This window comes from Plecotus auritus (assembly GCF_963455305.1).
Source record: "Plecotus auritus genome assembly, chromosome: 2".
In the NCBI taxonomy this organism is placed as follows: Eukaryota; Metazoa; Chordata; class Mammalia; order Chiroptera; family Vespertilionidae; genus Plecotus; species Plecotus auritus.
The window spans coordinates 35,716,436-35,730,518 of NC_137771.1; the positions used below are offsets into that span (position 1 = coordinate 35,716,436).

The 14,083-nt window shown below is 32.4% G+C and overlaps 1 protein-coding gene across 2 annotated transcripts in view; it reads left to right on the forward strand.

Annotated features, from left to right (window-relative positions):
- FAF1 (Fas associated factor 1) overlaps positions 1 to 14,083 on the forward strand; it is a 389,848-nt gene that overhangs the window by 135,532 nt on the left and 240,233 nt on the right. For both annotated transcript variants that reach the window (XM_080652360.1, XM_080652361.1), the window contains one exon: positions 7,053 to 7,158. In XM_080652360.1, the coding sequence (XP_080508486.1) occupies positions 7,053 to 7,158 (106 nt within the window). The remainder of the gene's footprint in view (positions 1 to 7,052; positions 7,159 to 14,083) is intronic.

Below are 14,083 nucleotides of genomic sequence, written 5' to 3' on the forward strand. Positions count from 1 at the left end.
CCAAGTGCATTCTTGCTTGCATACTGTTCAACTTAAATTTAATTCTAGTGAGTGTTATTAGATTTTATAAAAGTGAAATTTAAGAGTATTGGGTTGGTAAGTGTTTCAGTGGCTACTGAAAAGTGGCTCATTTTACTTTCCCTAAAGTTATGTATTCTGGATGAAAGAAGTAACTGGTCCCCAATTAAAGCATTAATGGAGATCACAACACATCTAATTGGATTGATGTACCAAACCCATATATATACTTTACTGCCTATTGGTAGGTCAGTGATTACTGAGATTAACTTGTTAACCTCACACTTTGAAAAAGAACTGCAGGTATTCTCTATGGTTGATTTAATGGGCACTCAGAAATTTGGTCAGTAATTCATGGAACAAAAATCAGTGTATCTATAAATGTAATTTTTTGGGCTTTCTTCATATTATGCCTGGATGGATAGAATTATGTTTTGACAGTTTTGCTATAAACCACTCGATGAATCACAATATATCACTATCACCACTAATTACCACATTTTGATTAATCTTATATACTTTCGTTAATACATTTTGCTGAATCCAATATATCACTGTATTGATAAACAGTAATTACAGACATAAGGACACCTGAACTTTGAAATTATCATGAAAAATGTTAAGAATTATGTGAAACCTAATGTTTGTTTATATGGACATATTTAATTGCGAGCAAAGAAAGCAATTAAAAGTTACTTCGTTAAACGTGATTTTAAGATTGTTACAGAACTTGTGATGATAACATGGTGTCTTGGAGGAAGGATGTTAACAACTGTAGCAAAGTGTTAATTAAGAATGATGTAATCTTCACCTCAGAATTATTAGTATCATATGTTAGTTTAGCTGGACAATAGCAAAACCTAGTTTCAATTATGATGAGGGCTCAAGTTGTATTTATAGTGGAAAGATTAACATTTTCTATACTGTTCCTGAGACGATTTAAAAATCCTGAATGAAATACAGTCAAATGTAAACATCAAGTCCTGAGCTCATTTACATATGTGCCAGATTTTCAAACTAATTGCTATTTGAACCTAATCTGTCATTGCTGGCTGCATTAGCTACAACAAACATTACATTTACATATTGATTTCTTATTTTGTTTTAGTGTAAATAATCCATAATTATAGTAAATTTGGTCTTTTGTTGACATGACTCCAAGTTTAGAATGGAATTGCTGTGTGTCATGCTTTTTAATGTAAAATCTTGATGTATCTGAAAGGATCATTACAGATCATAAAATAGTCCCAATGAAACAAAAGAGAGCATTCTATAACACCTTTTGGAATGATATAAATGTAAAGTATTAGTGAAAAATTCAATAGCACATTCCAAGTTTATTTACATTTTTATAATAAAAAGTCACAGTAATTTGAAAGAACTTAATTTGTTTTGCTGCAATATCAAGTCATATTTAAAAAATAAAATCTATTGGAAATTAGCATCTTATTTTACATTGATATTTTTGTTTAAAATATCCAGTGCAAGGAAAATAATATAGTATACACACAGCAGGAATGAAACAGGAGATTTTGGATTTCTATATTGATTTAATATTTTACTCATCTTAACTACATATACAGCATTGATTTGAAAAGTTTAATTTCACTGACAACTCATATTGTATCAGTGGACATATGGTCTTCTTAAGTTGCAATGGCGACAAATTCATGGTTTTCAAATACATGAATTGAAACTGTATTGTCTTTTTAAAGTTCAAATATGGGACCCATTTAATTGCAAAATGGAAGTTATATGATTGTTTTCTTTTTTTTTGGTTTATAATTTTTTTATGGAGATGTAATTTACATGCAATAAATGTACAATTCTCAACCATCCCCCATTTATATGAGTTTTAATAAAAGCATATTATTTTCTACCAAGGGTTTTAATGAGGGGGGTTTTAATTTGCATGTGTATATACAGATGTTTGCAGACAGACAGCCATTTCGAAACCTGTCCTGAACTGATGGCAGTTGTTTACTTGAGTGTTGTGAATACAGAAGCCTTAAAAACCTTATATTAGTCAATTTAGGCTGCTATAACAAAATACCATTGACTGGGTGGCTTACCAACAGACATTTATTATTCACAATTCTGGAGACTGGGAAGTACAAGACCAAGGTGCCCATAGATTTGCTCCCTAGTGAGAGAGCCCTCTTCCTGATTTGCAGAATGCTGTGTTCCCACTTGGCAGACAGTGAGAACAAGCTCTATTCTTTTCTCTTATAAGGGCACTAATCCATCATGGTGGGCCCCACCCTCATGATTCCATCTATCTAAACTTAAGCACCTTCCAAAGGCCCTAACTCTAATTGGGGATTACACTTTTAGCATGAATTTGAGGTGGGGCACAAATATTCAGTCCATAACAGCCCTTAAGCCCAAGACTGAATTTGTTGTTTTCCTAGTCTAGTTGTTTACATTTGTATTTTATACAGTGAGTGCTTTCCTTAGAACTGTTACAGTTTTAATAGGAAGGCTATGGTTTAGCCTGGTCAAATCTTCTGCCCACTGAAGACTTTAAGAGGATTCTGGATTCAAGGAATTGCTGGAGAGGAAATCCTTAAATTACTGTTATTATTCTTGATGCAAGACTTACTATTGTTCTACCCTATGAAATGGGCTTGCTTCTCTTTGGCAGTAGGGAAGCCATTTCTCTTCTTAGTCAGAAAAAATGACAGGTATATGCTACATGATTATCAAATGATTGTTTCACTACTGTAATGCAGCTTTAAGTTAACCTTGAAAAATCAGTACATCTTATGTATTAAAATAGCCACGTGCTTTGGTCACTAAAGTACTCTCTCAGTGTGAAATAAACTCAATAGACTGTTACATTTATTTTCTTAGTATTGTTGCTTTTATCAGTACTGGACATTTGGAGGCTAAAAATATATGGCTTTTTATATTGGCCTGTATAAAAATGTAGTTTCATTTATTGTGGCTTTTGTGTTAAAATTTGTCATACATTATTTTCCTCTTATTAAAAAAAAACTGAAAGGGAATATAAAATGTATTAAATTAAGCCAGTAAATTAAAATGAATTTGGTATGTATTGGAAGACAGATATTTTACAGATGCCTTCTCTGTTCCTGATCAATGTTGACAGTTAAATGGGAATGAGATCTCCCCAGGCAGAAGTGGACATTCTGCTAATAAAAGAACACTAGAAGCCCAAGACTTGTGAACAGAAAGGGAAACAGAGAAGGGATGTTCTTTTGAAGCTATTTCTAGAATTGTGTTGGTGGCTTAGATATTAATGTTTAGTTATAATATTGAAAATTTTAAGGGCGTGGATATCTAATCTCTATCTGTTTATCTTTTTTATAATTATCTCTCTTATATCCTACCTATCCACCTCTACCCCCCAATTTTTAAAACTGAGGAACTGGCTAGCAAAATTATGAAAAGGTATATATGAAAATGTCTAGCACTTTGCCTAATAATTATTAAAAATGTTCACATTTTAAACATTAATTTCAGTCTGATTTGAGAGTAGAACAATGATTAAGTTTGAATGACAAGGTTTGAGTGGTAAGTTTGAATGTTTTTGTAAAAACAGAACCATCGCCTTGTTGGTAAATGCAAATATTTGAACTGAAAGGAAAATCATAATAGAGAATGAAAAATTAAAAACCAGTGTGAATAGATGTTCTGTCAAAACATTTACCCCATTGAATTAAAATTCAGACTGCTTTTAAAAAGTTTCTACGTTTGCTTACATAGTTTTTCTTCTCTCTGTAATTGAAGAGAAAACATGGCACTAAAAACCAAACCCATATCATATTATTTCTCACCTACCTACTTTGGTTGGCAGTCATCTCAGAGCTATTTTAAGAGTCAAAGTTGAAGTGGCATGAATGACTTTGCAATTTGAAGGTAAAAGAGAGCATGCTTGAAGGTGGGTTAGGTTAGGGCAAACTATCCTAACCAACCATTAGAAGATACTGTTAAGGAGAAAATTGCTCCTAGATACAGCAACTGAGGACTCAACTCATTATGCTAAGCAACAGCTAGAATCAATTTGCCTAGATTATATTTTAGCAATAAAGTCTGAAAATTATGCAGATCACCATAATAAATTTCTTTTTAAAAAATTAAATTTATTTGGGTGATATTGGTTAATAGGATCATATAGGTTTCAGGTGTGGATTTCTATCTTACAAGTTCTGTATATTTCACTGTACCACCCAAAGTCAGACCATCTTCTGTCACCATATATTAGGTCCTCTTCACTCCCTTCCCCTTCCCTCTGGCAACCACCACACTGCTGTTTGTGTCCACAAGTTTCAGTTTTGTATCCCACATATGAGTGAAATCATATTGTTCTTAGCTTTTTCTGCCTGACTCATTTTACTTAGCATAATATAATATTCCATGTTGTCTCAAATGACAGTATTTCGTCTTTTCTTATGGCTGAGTAGTATTCCTATTGTATTTATGTACCACATCTTCTTTATCCAATCCTCTATTGAAGGACATCTTGGTTGTCTCCATGTCTTGGCCACCATGAATAATGCTGCAATGAACATAGGAGTGCATATATCTTTGTGATTACATGTTTTTGAGTTTTTTGGGTCTACTATATACCCAGGAGAGGGATTGCTGGGGCATATGGTAGCTCTGTTCTTAATTTTTTGAGGAATTAACTCAAAATAGATCAAAGGCCTAAATATAAGATCTGAAACAATAAATTATATAGAAGAAAGCATCAGAACTAAACTTATGGACCTTGTCATAGAGAACATTTTATGGACTTGATTTCAAAGGCAAGGGAAATAAAGGCAAAAATAAATGGATAAATTTCTTATAGCCTTCTCCTTTCCCCTTCCCACTCTTCCACCCCCTGGGCAACAGGGGTTTGGGGTAGGGGACAGGACTCACGAAACAAAACTTACTCAGTTTACATGCCAGATTCTGTGGATTTCTTTGTATTTCCATAGCATCTTAGGAAAAGTGGTATTAGAGTTCTTAGCAAACTAGCATATGAATTGTAAGTTTGCTTGTCTGCCATTTCTTAATAAACTCAATGAAGAGAGAAGTATGATCGTACTGGGTTCCCTCCTCCTGTACCTGGAGGACAGATTATGAGTTAGACCTGGGTCACTGCTACTTATTTTGTGTGCAGTATTAAGTATGCTAACAGAGTAAATGAATATGCAATGTTCTTCCATTTATTTCTTTGTCTAAAAAGTGTCACCCATCTAATTTCCCCAAACAAAACAAAAGTTTTATCCCTTCCAATTGATAAACTTGAAGGTTCTATTTATCCTTCATATTTTAATTTACATCTTTCTTCTCTGAAGCTTTCCCCTAACCTCTTTTTTCCTCTCATTGGGACAGAGTGTAGCACTTCCTTCTCAGTTTTCATTGTACTTTTTTTCAATTTCTCAGTTGTAGCTATCCTATTAATAAAAGCCTATGTGGTCATAATGCCCTCATGCCGTGATGCCCTCACGCTGCAACAAGCGATCACCAGGAGGCTGCGAATGGGCAGGGGCTTGACGCTGCATGTGCGGTGCGGAGGCGGGGCCCATGGCTCCAGCCTACCTCTTTGAGGCAATCCATCAAGGAGCCCTGGATGCGTGGGCGGGGCCTACCTCTTTGGTGCAATCGATCTCAGGGCTCCCGCACTGTGAGAGGGCACAGGCCAGGCTGGGAACCAACCCCCCGAGGGCACAAATTTCGTGCACCGGGCCTTTAGTTACATTATAGTATGGCTGTTTATGAATTTGTCTATATTTATAAAATTGTGAAGTTTTTTGTGAATTGGAACTATGTATTATTTGGGTTGGTTTTCTTAGCAATTGGAATAATTAATACAAAGCATTGATTTAATATTTATAAATAAATGAATCAAAATTTTAATTTCGATGGTAGTTTTCCAGAAGGCAAGCTTGCTGTTTGAGACACAAAATTGAGTAAGACTCTTGCCTTCTGGAAATTCAAAATTTTTTCATTGTTCAATCAGTATTTATATGTAGTGTGCAAGGCATTATGCTTATGTGCTAAGGAGACGGTCACAAAGATTCTTGCATAAAGAAACTAGTGGGGTATCATGACCTTTGATTAATAGTATTTCATGCTCTGTATTGGTGTTTCCTAGGTAATTTTAATCTGTAATCAACCTGTAAATTCTATAGAAGACAATAGGAAATTCAGATTAACTGCCTAATTCTAATCTTATGTTGCATGTATGTTTATCACATAGTTACAGATTGGCAAAAGAGGAGTGATGAAAACCAGAATGATATAGCACACCTAAATATTTTCCTGATTCCATAAGCCTGGCTTAATAATACTTGAGGCTGGCAGTACTGATTATTCATAAATAATGGTGGTAGATTTATATCTTCAATGCAGATAGTACTTCTGAGTAGTATTGTCATAAACAAATAAAACCATGACTTATGCTTTTTAATATATGACTAATTCATTAACTCTCTTGGTTCTAACACATTTCTAATATTTTACAACTTTAACATAGAGTTTAATGTTGCCCTGAATTCTCCAGTTTCTGAATTCTATTTCTTAGTCCTAAATGAAAGCATAATTAATTTGAAGGAATTTTGACATAGCAACTAAAGTTCTATAGATTTCATTATCTTCTGAATTTGGACTTAAACCATATTTCCATTCTTATATAATAGCTTCATATTTCTCTTCTTCCAGAACAGCGAGTATACATTTTAGTAACATGCTTGGAATTCGATATAATTGACAAATTTGGTTCTTTTGGAGAAAATACATATGCAGACAATAACATATGATTTGCAGAAAATTCTTATGGATGCAAAATATTTAGAATTGAAGCTTAAAAACATCTTAGTAGAGAAGGAGTTAACAGGTTAGCTCCCCTTGGTTGTTCTCAGCATGCTCTTTTGCTTTTAGGAGCTGAAAAGATGATAACATTGGGTCTGGACATGCCTGTGTGGAGGTTATGATACTCCTGGGGGTTTTTGCAGCTAGCTGTAAAGCAAGCTAGAACTTGTTCATCTCAGAGTTTCTTGTTTTTCTTTCAACCCTTTCAGTGCCCTGCAGGAGTCATTAAATCAAAACTTCATGCTGATCATCACCCACCGAGAAGTCCAGCGGGAGTATAACCTGAACTTCTCAGGAAGCAGTACCATTCAAGAGGTGAGTTATGTCTCACAGCTAAGGAATAAAGGTAGCTCATTATAACTAATGTTGACCCTGTTAAAGAGGGCTTATCTGTTCTGGTTAGAAACTCCCTTTATGTTTCATTATTGGGTTCTTAAATTTAATTAACTGGAGCATCATGATTACTGTAGACATATTAAGTGATTTGACCTAGAAAGACAGTATTGTAAATGGGAGCTCTTGATAATTCTTAAAATAGTCATCTTAAAACTCTGCTTAAAATATTCATTATTATGTAATATATTTTGTAGTTTTATGGTAATTATTCAAAATATTAATTTGGAAATTGTTATCAGCATGCATTTTTGAACATGCATGTATTGTATTTGAAATATATTAATTAAAATGTGTACCCTGCCTGTTTCCAAAAAGAATTTGAGGAGGCTTTTTTTAAGCAGCTCAATGCCAGTGTTGGGCAGCATTTGAGGAATGCTGATGGAAACTTTCAGTCATTTAACTCAGAATATCTGAGAAGAGTCTTATTTATCGTCAGAATTTTTTCTTCTTCTATGTAGCCAACCAGGGCCACTGTTTTAAAAAAGAACCTCCCCCAAGAAAGAAGAGGTATCTTCTTGCCTGTGACCCCACCTACCTAAAAGCCAGTAATTTATTTCCATGGGGGGAAAGTGTGTAAGGCTATGCCAGGACTTATGTTTAGAAACACTGAAATGATGATTATGTCACATTACCCCTTGAAGTTGTGAAGACATCAATCATTTTGTCTACTAATGTTTTTACAAAGAGGATTAATCATATATATTGAATTATATATTGAATATAACTAAATAAGGAAATTTAGTTTAAAAATAACTCCAGTTTAATCAAGAAAAGCAAAGATAATAGGTAAATTTTATCATGTTGATTAATTTTTTAAATTGAAGACTAGTATAATGCATTATGGATAAATATAAATTGCTTTATTTGTTTTTCTGAATGAAACTTTTATTGCTAAAATGTTACCTTTTTTTCATTTCCAGTTTCTGTAATTTGAGTGTATTTCTGCTTTTTCCCACAAGAGGGCAGAAAGGACTATTAAACTGATAATCTAAAAATGCCATTCAGTGTTTTCAAATTAGCTTTTCTTATATTAACAAAAAGGAGCATAATGGCCAAATTATTGTTTGATTTATAGATAATTGGCATATTGCAGGGAGGAGACTTAATTTCACCCTTTTAAATTAAACAGGGAGATTTAAAAAGACATAAAATATTCATTAATGTTCGGTGATTATAAAGTAGTGGCATATATTTATTTTGCCTTTATTACTGTTTCGATGGGAAAATACTGCAAATATTTCCGAAATCGAGTTGGCCATACTGACAAGTTGAAATGTTTAAGCAGCATTAATGCAATCTGCTCACACCTGATATCCTATGCAGAATGATTCAAAATGACTACATCAATTATTAAAAGAAATATTTAAAATTCTGTAAATGTACCATTGTGCGCCACAGTTGGCTGAAACTGTTCTTCATGGCCTCCTATTTAGGTTACCAAATACATATTAAGCTTCAAGGACTTGAAAACTGTAAATCTTTTTGATACCATTTTCTAAATGAAAAATGTCCCAGAAATATTTTTGCAGACTGATATTCTTATGTATTTCTTGGTAAGAATTTGGTTTCTTCTGTTTCATTTTTCTTTTTCTTCTTTTTTTAAAATTTAAAATAATACTTTGAAATGCTTCTTGCCAAGAAAAAATAAATCCAGTTGTTTCTAATATTAGTTGCTTTTCTGTGTGTAAACCAGGTACATATATGCTCTTTATTCTGTACAATTTAGAAAAAAGATATGGATTATTCTCTTTAGGCCTAGGATCACACTCTTTAGGTCTAATCCTAAAACTTCCTCCTTTAACTTTGAAATACCTGGTGAGGTGGAGTTTCAGAAGGACAAGATGCTATTATGGTATAGCCATGCAACCTACAGTAACACCTAAGGACAAGATGCTATTATGGTACAGCCATGCAACCTACAGTAACACCTAAGTTTTTGTTTTTGTGCATGATTGAAAGTCAGTTTGCTATAATCTTAAAAAGCTTTTGCAGTGTTATTTTATAAATGCTAGAATTTTTGCTGTTAATGTGGAAGCTTAATGATGCCATATATCCTAAATTGTAAATTAATTTCTATCGCCAGTTTCAGAGATCTCTTTTCAGTGTTTTAAAATAGATCCAAGAATGAATTCTGATCAATATATGAAGAAAAGTAAGAAATTTTAAAAATGACACAGATTTATTTTCCAGTGTTGTAGTATAGTATCCTTGTTATAGGAGAAAATAATGTATCATTTTTTTGGTAATTTTAATTTTTGAAAGCCTTGCATTTTTAAAAGAAAGCGTTGGTAATATTTTTCCCTCAAAGGGAAATTTCTATTAAATGAAATAGAGTTGAAAAGGCACTGTGATTTCAACTTTTAGTGAAACAAAATACATTTTTAAAAAGATTGACTTAGAAAATAGAACTTAAAAGCAGTTAGAATTTCAAATAAACTCTTCAGTGACCATATGTTCATGCAAGTTAATAGTGATAAACTGAGTTGTACAAGTGTTCATTCTGGTCTGTGGTCTCTTGCATGTCTTATGTCCTTTGGGTGGTCTAGATTTTAATTTAAGCTAGTTAGATATCGATGTGTGTTGGGTTTTTTTGGTTGTTGTTTTTAAAACTCTTTACAAGTTCTTCCACTTATATTATCCTCCTACTTGAAGAAAAGGCAGAGATAATATAAAAAGGTCAGAATGGAGAGTTACAAGTAGTTATAAAAATATCCTTTCTCTTTTCCATTATGTGAAATAGTTTGAAAATATCTAATAAAAGAATAATAACTTTGTGATAATGTCTTTTACCTTTTTGGTTTCTACATTACTTATTTGTCACACTTTAAAATAGTGAATTTCCTTGAAAATTTAAACTAGCTTACCTTATCTTAATGGATATTCTACACAGAATTTAGCTTTTTAAACAGTTAATTGTACAGACTCTAGTAATTCTGTATAATACTATTAAAGATCTGTGGTTACAAATGCACTTGGGATTGGTTAAATTAAGGGGGGGGGGGTAGATTGATTTGCCTACTGCAAATCCTAAACCCAGGTGTGGAAAAGGATATAAAGTCTCTGAAATCAAGCCAATTTTTCTTGGAAAAGAATTCTTTGTTGTCCATCATCCTACTGCAAAGCTTCTAGTGGGCAGAATATCCACTTTTCTTTGTAGATGCCATACAAATTTAAGAAATACAAACATGACCCAGAATAACAGTGATAAGTATTTTGGGTGTGGAATCATTAAGTATTTCCTGTTACAGCAAGAAGCACGATGAATAACTATTAGAATTATTTATATCTTCTTCCAAGTTTCACTTTACCCTAGAATTCCCCTCTGTTTTATTAATGTTGATTTAGCTCTTAATGGGAATAAAGGAAAAATTGACAAACTATAAAGATATATCTTGCATGGAATAGTAAAACATTTCACTATTATTACTAGTGATTGTCATATGGGAAGCCAACAATTTGAATTAGCAATAAGAAGATAACTAAGTACATAAATCATACCAGTTCTTAAAAATAATTTTGGCTACCTAATTGTGAAATCATGAAGCTAATTCTGATTCTGCAAATTCAAAACTTGTGTTGAGTTTTGTGTCTTTTTTTCTGCTTGCTACTTTCTCAACTTACTTGGCTAACATATATTTATAACTATTCTTTATTGTTGGAGGTTATTAACAGTAATTAAATATGTAGTTTTTTTTACAGATTGTACTACTGGGCAATTTTCTAGTTGTGAGTTGACTATAACTTCTTAACTAGCATGCCCTTTCTGTAAATGTTTTAGGTTTAGTGGTTTTTGTTTGTTTGTTTTCCAGTTTCGGGGTAGGGTGGGGGATGCTGGCACAGAACTCAAGACCAGGGTAGCTTAGAATGTGCATATTCAAGAGGCTAAATTAAATTGTGTGCTTTTTTAATTAAAAGTTTAAGTAGTTTAATTTTATTGCAAGATAAATGGCATAAATAAGCTCAATTAGAATGAACCCATTTTAATTACTATATATCATGGTTTGATTTTTTAAAACTTGAAATCACAAATGACATTTTAGCAAGAATGAAAGAAATGTAATTTCTTAAGCAACTGAGCAATGAATTAAGCCTTTATTCAGCTTTCAGAAAAGGAGATTATGAGTTTCTTTCAAATATGCACGTATATTATTAGTTTCAGGTTACATTTTATAACTGAGATCTGTTGAAATTATACCATTTCAACTGAACAAATCAGTAATGACCATTTTATGAATGTTGAGGTTTTAATAAATTATTCTCTTGGGACATAAATTTAAGTAATATTTACAATGCAGCCATTTGGAACTGACAAGTCTTTTTCTGCCTCTGAAAGTATTTTAGAATAATCTCTATTGGAAATTATTTTTAGCTCCTGTGTTTCTTCACCTTCATTTCAAGAGGATAGAAACAATGAATTTTTATTAGGAATTAAGGACAATGTTTTAGACCTTTGTTACTTAAGATTATGTGTTATTCTGACATCTACTTGGCTGATGACATTTCATAATCTGTGATTTGTGGGTTGGTAGTTTTAAAATGCCTGGGTTAGGAGAAATTATGTTCAGTTATCAAAAACTAATAAACATAAAACATTTTTATATGCAAGAAAAGGCAGAGAGTAAATAATTGCACTGGTGACCAATACTGTAATAATCCTGTTTTACAATATGCACTTGACAGGTTGTAATAGTGCTAATTGAAGAGACTAATTCACACTTGCTTCATTCTATTCAAAGGCAAAATCAGCAGCTTGTTTTGCTTTTGACCAGATGGTCCTCATGAACACCTACTGTGCACTTTAAGTGCTTTACTAGAATTACAAAGGCTGGGGGCTGCGTTCGACTCCAAATGATTTGAGAAGAGGGAAAGAGAAGGAGGAAAAAAAACCTTCTGTGCTCAATGGATTTGGTGCAAGTAAATTAATTCTAGTGGACCCATTACACACTGAGCCCCCTTTTCAAAGCTCTGAGCCTCCTCGCTTGCTCTGTAGCAATGAGAAAGAGAAAGAGAAAGGCAGATTACTGCAAACAGAAATAAAAAAAAGGGGTATGAAAGGGAGAAAAGAGGCCTTGAAGCCTTTCATATCATTTGAGTTTTTCAAGTGCGTTATTTTTGGGGAGGGTGGATATATGAAAAGCCAATTGGAGTTTTTTTTGTTTTAAAGTGCGCTATTTAAGCACCATGAATATAGGCACAAGAGCAACAGTTGACTGAGTTTACTGTGGTGAAGCTTTGTGTCCGAGGATGAATCAATTCATTATATTCAACTCTTTGTGTTTTAACATGAATGTAGGGTTAGTTTCACAAGACTGTGTCTGTTTAGGATAATTATAATTTAATATTTTCCTTTCATAAAGTTATCACTGTAGATGTCTAAAATTTTAATCAAAGCAGAGTTTGTACATTGACTTTGAAGCACCCTGACAGTTTAAAATTCAAAGGAAAGCTTTTTTAGTTTTCAAAAGAAAAGAAAGACTCATTCTAATGGCATTGAAGCAGAGATTATTATAACTAATTAGAAGTCACATCTGTTAGCTTTTGGTTTGTGACTTACTTATGTATTTTTTGAGTAAAATACATACTTTTAAAATATATCGATGTTATTGAGTGAACCCAAAGGGATAAAAATGAACTTAAAAGAGAACCATTTATTTGAGCTAACCATTTTTGCAAATCTCTAGGTGATTCCATAAAAATATATAATATGTTAAATTCCATTAAATGTGAATTAGAATTATGTAATTAATAACCTTAAGTTGGAAAATACTTTTAAACAATATTTTTACATTTCTTATTAGCATAATTCTGATTATTAATCAAAGTTATGAAACAGCAACATAAGTAGACCCAGTTTGTGCAAATTTATAGTTATTTCTTATCCTTAAAGCTGTTCATGTACAATATTGTAATTTGGGATACTGACATTGTGAAATAATTAATTTTTATTCTAATCTATGTGGTTTAAGATATAAGGGATCACATCTAGGAATACATGTCAGTTATTTTATATGTTTTTATACTTTAAGTTTAATTCTCTTCTCATATATATTTGTTGCATAGTTTACTTTTGTTTGATGGTATATACTACTGACATGATGATTCAGGTTCATTTTAATTATAGCTATTATCAAAGAATACAAAAAATCATACCAATAGTATATAACTTAATGATAATTATAAATATTTCATAAAAAAGGTTATTTCTAGGTTTGGCTCATCTTTTTAAATGAATGCCTACAATTTATAGCTTAAAATGCTTTATATGTCAATATGTTTTATTTACATTCTTAGAAAATAATATATAGAAATGCAAAAGTAACCACAAGATTATTTTAGATTTTATTTCTCATACTTTTAATGACGAAAGTACCATGCCTTCTTTGATATTTAAAATGAAATTATATTAATTTCCTATTCGTGTGAGCATTACTTTGGGACTTATTCACTGAAATATAAGTTGTGGGGTGGGGAGGAATATAAGAGGAATCCCCAAACCTTCAACCAACAAAACATTCAATAAAATTTATAAGCCAGGAGGTGTTAATAAATTGATATCCTTGGGGAGAAAAGGATTTCAAGAAAAAATTTTGAATGATGAAAAAAAAACTTCCTGAAATTTCTTTTTGCAGCAGGCTATTTAAAATAAAGATAATATTCTCTTTCTTGTGGGTATTATAAAAATCTATCTTTAAAGCCAGAACCTCAATTAGCACAGGCTGATTGATCATGACCAGACAGTCACTTACTTAGGTAGGGCTGGTTCTCTGGTTTCACAGACACAGTAGTTGGAGCCTTTCTCCTCATGAAGAAGAGTTTATTTCAGTGTTAAAATATTAACTCCTAG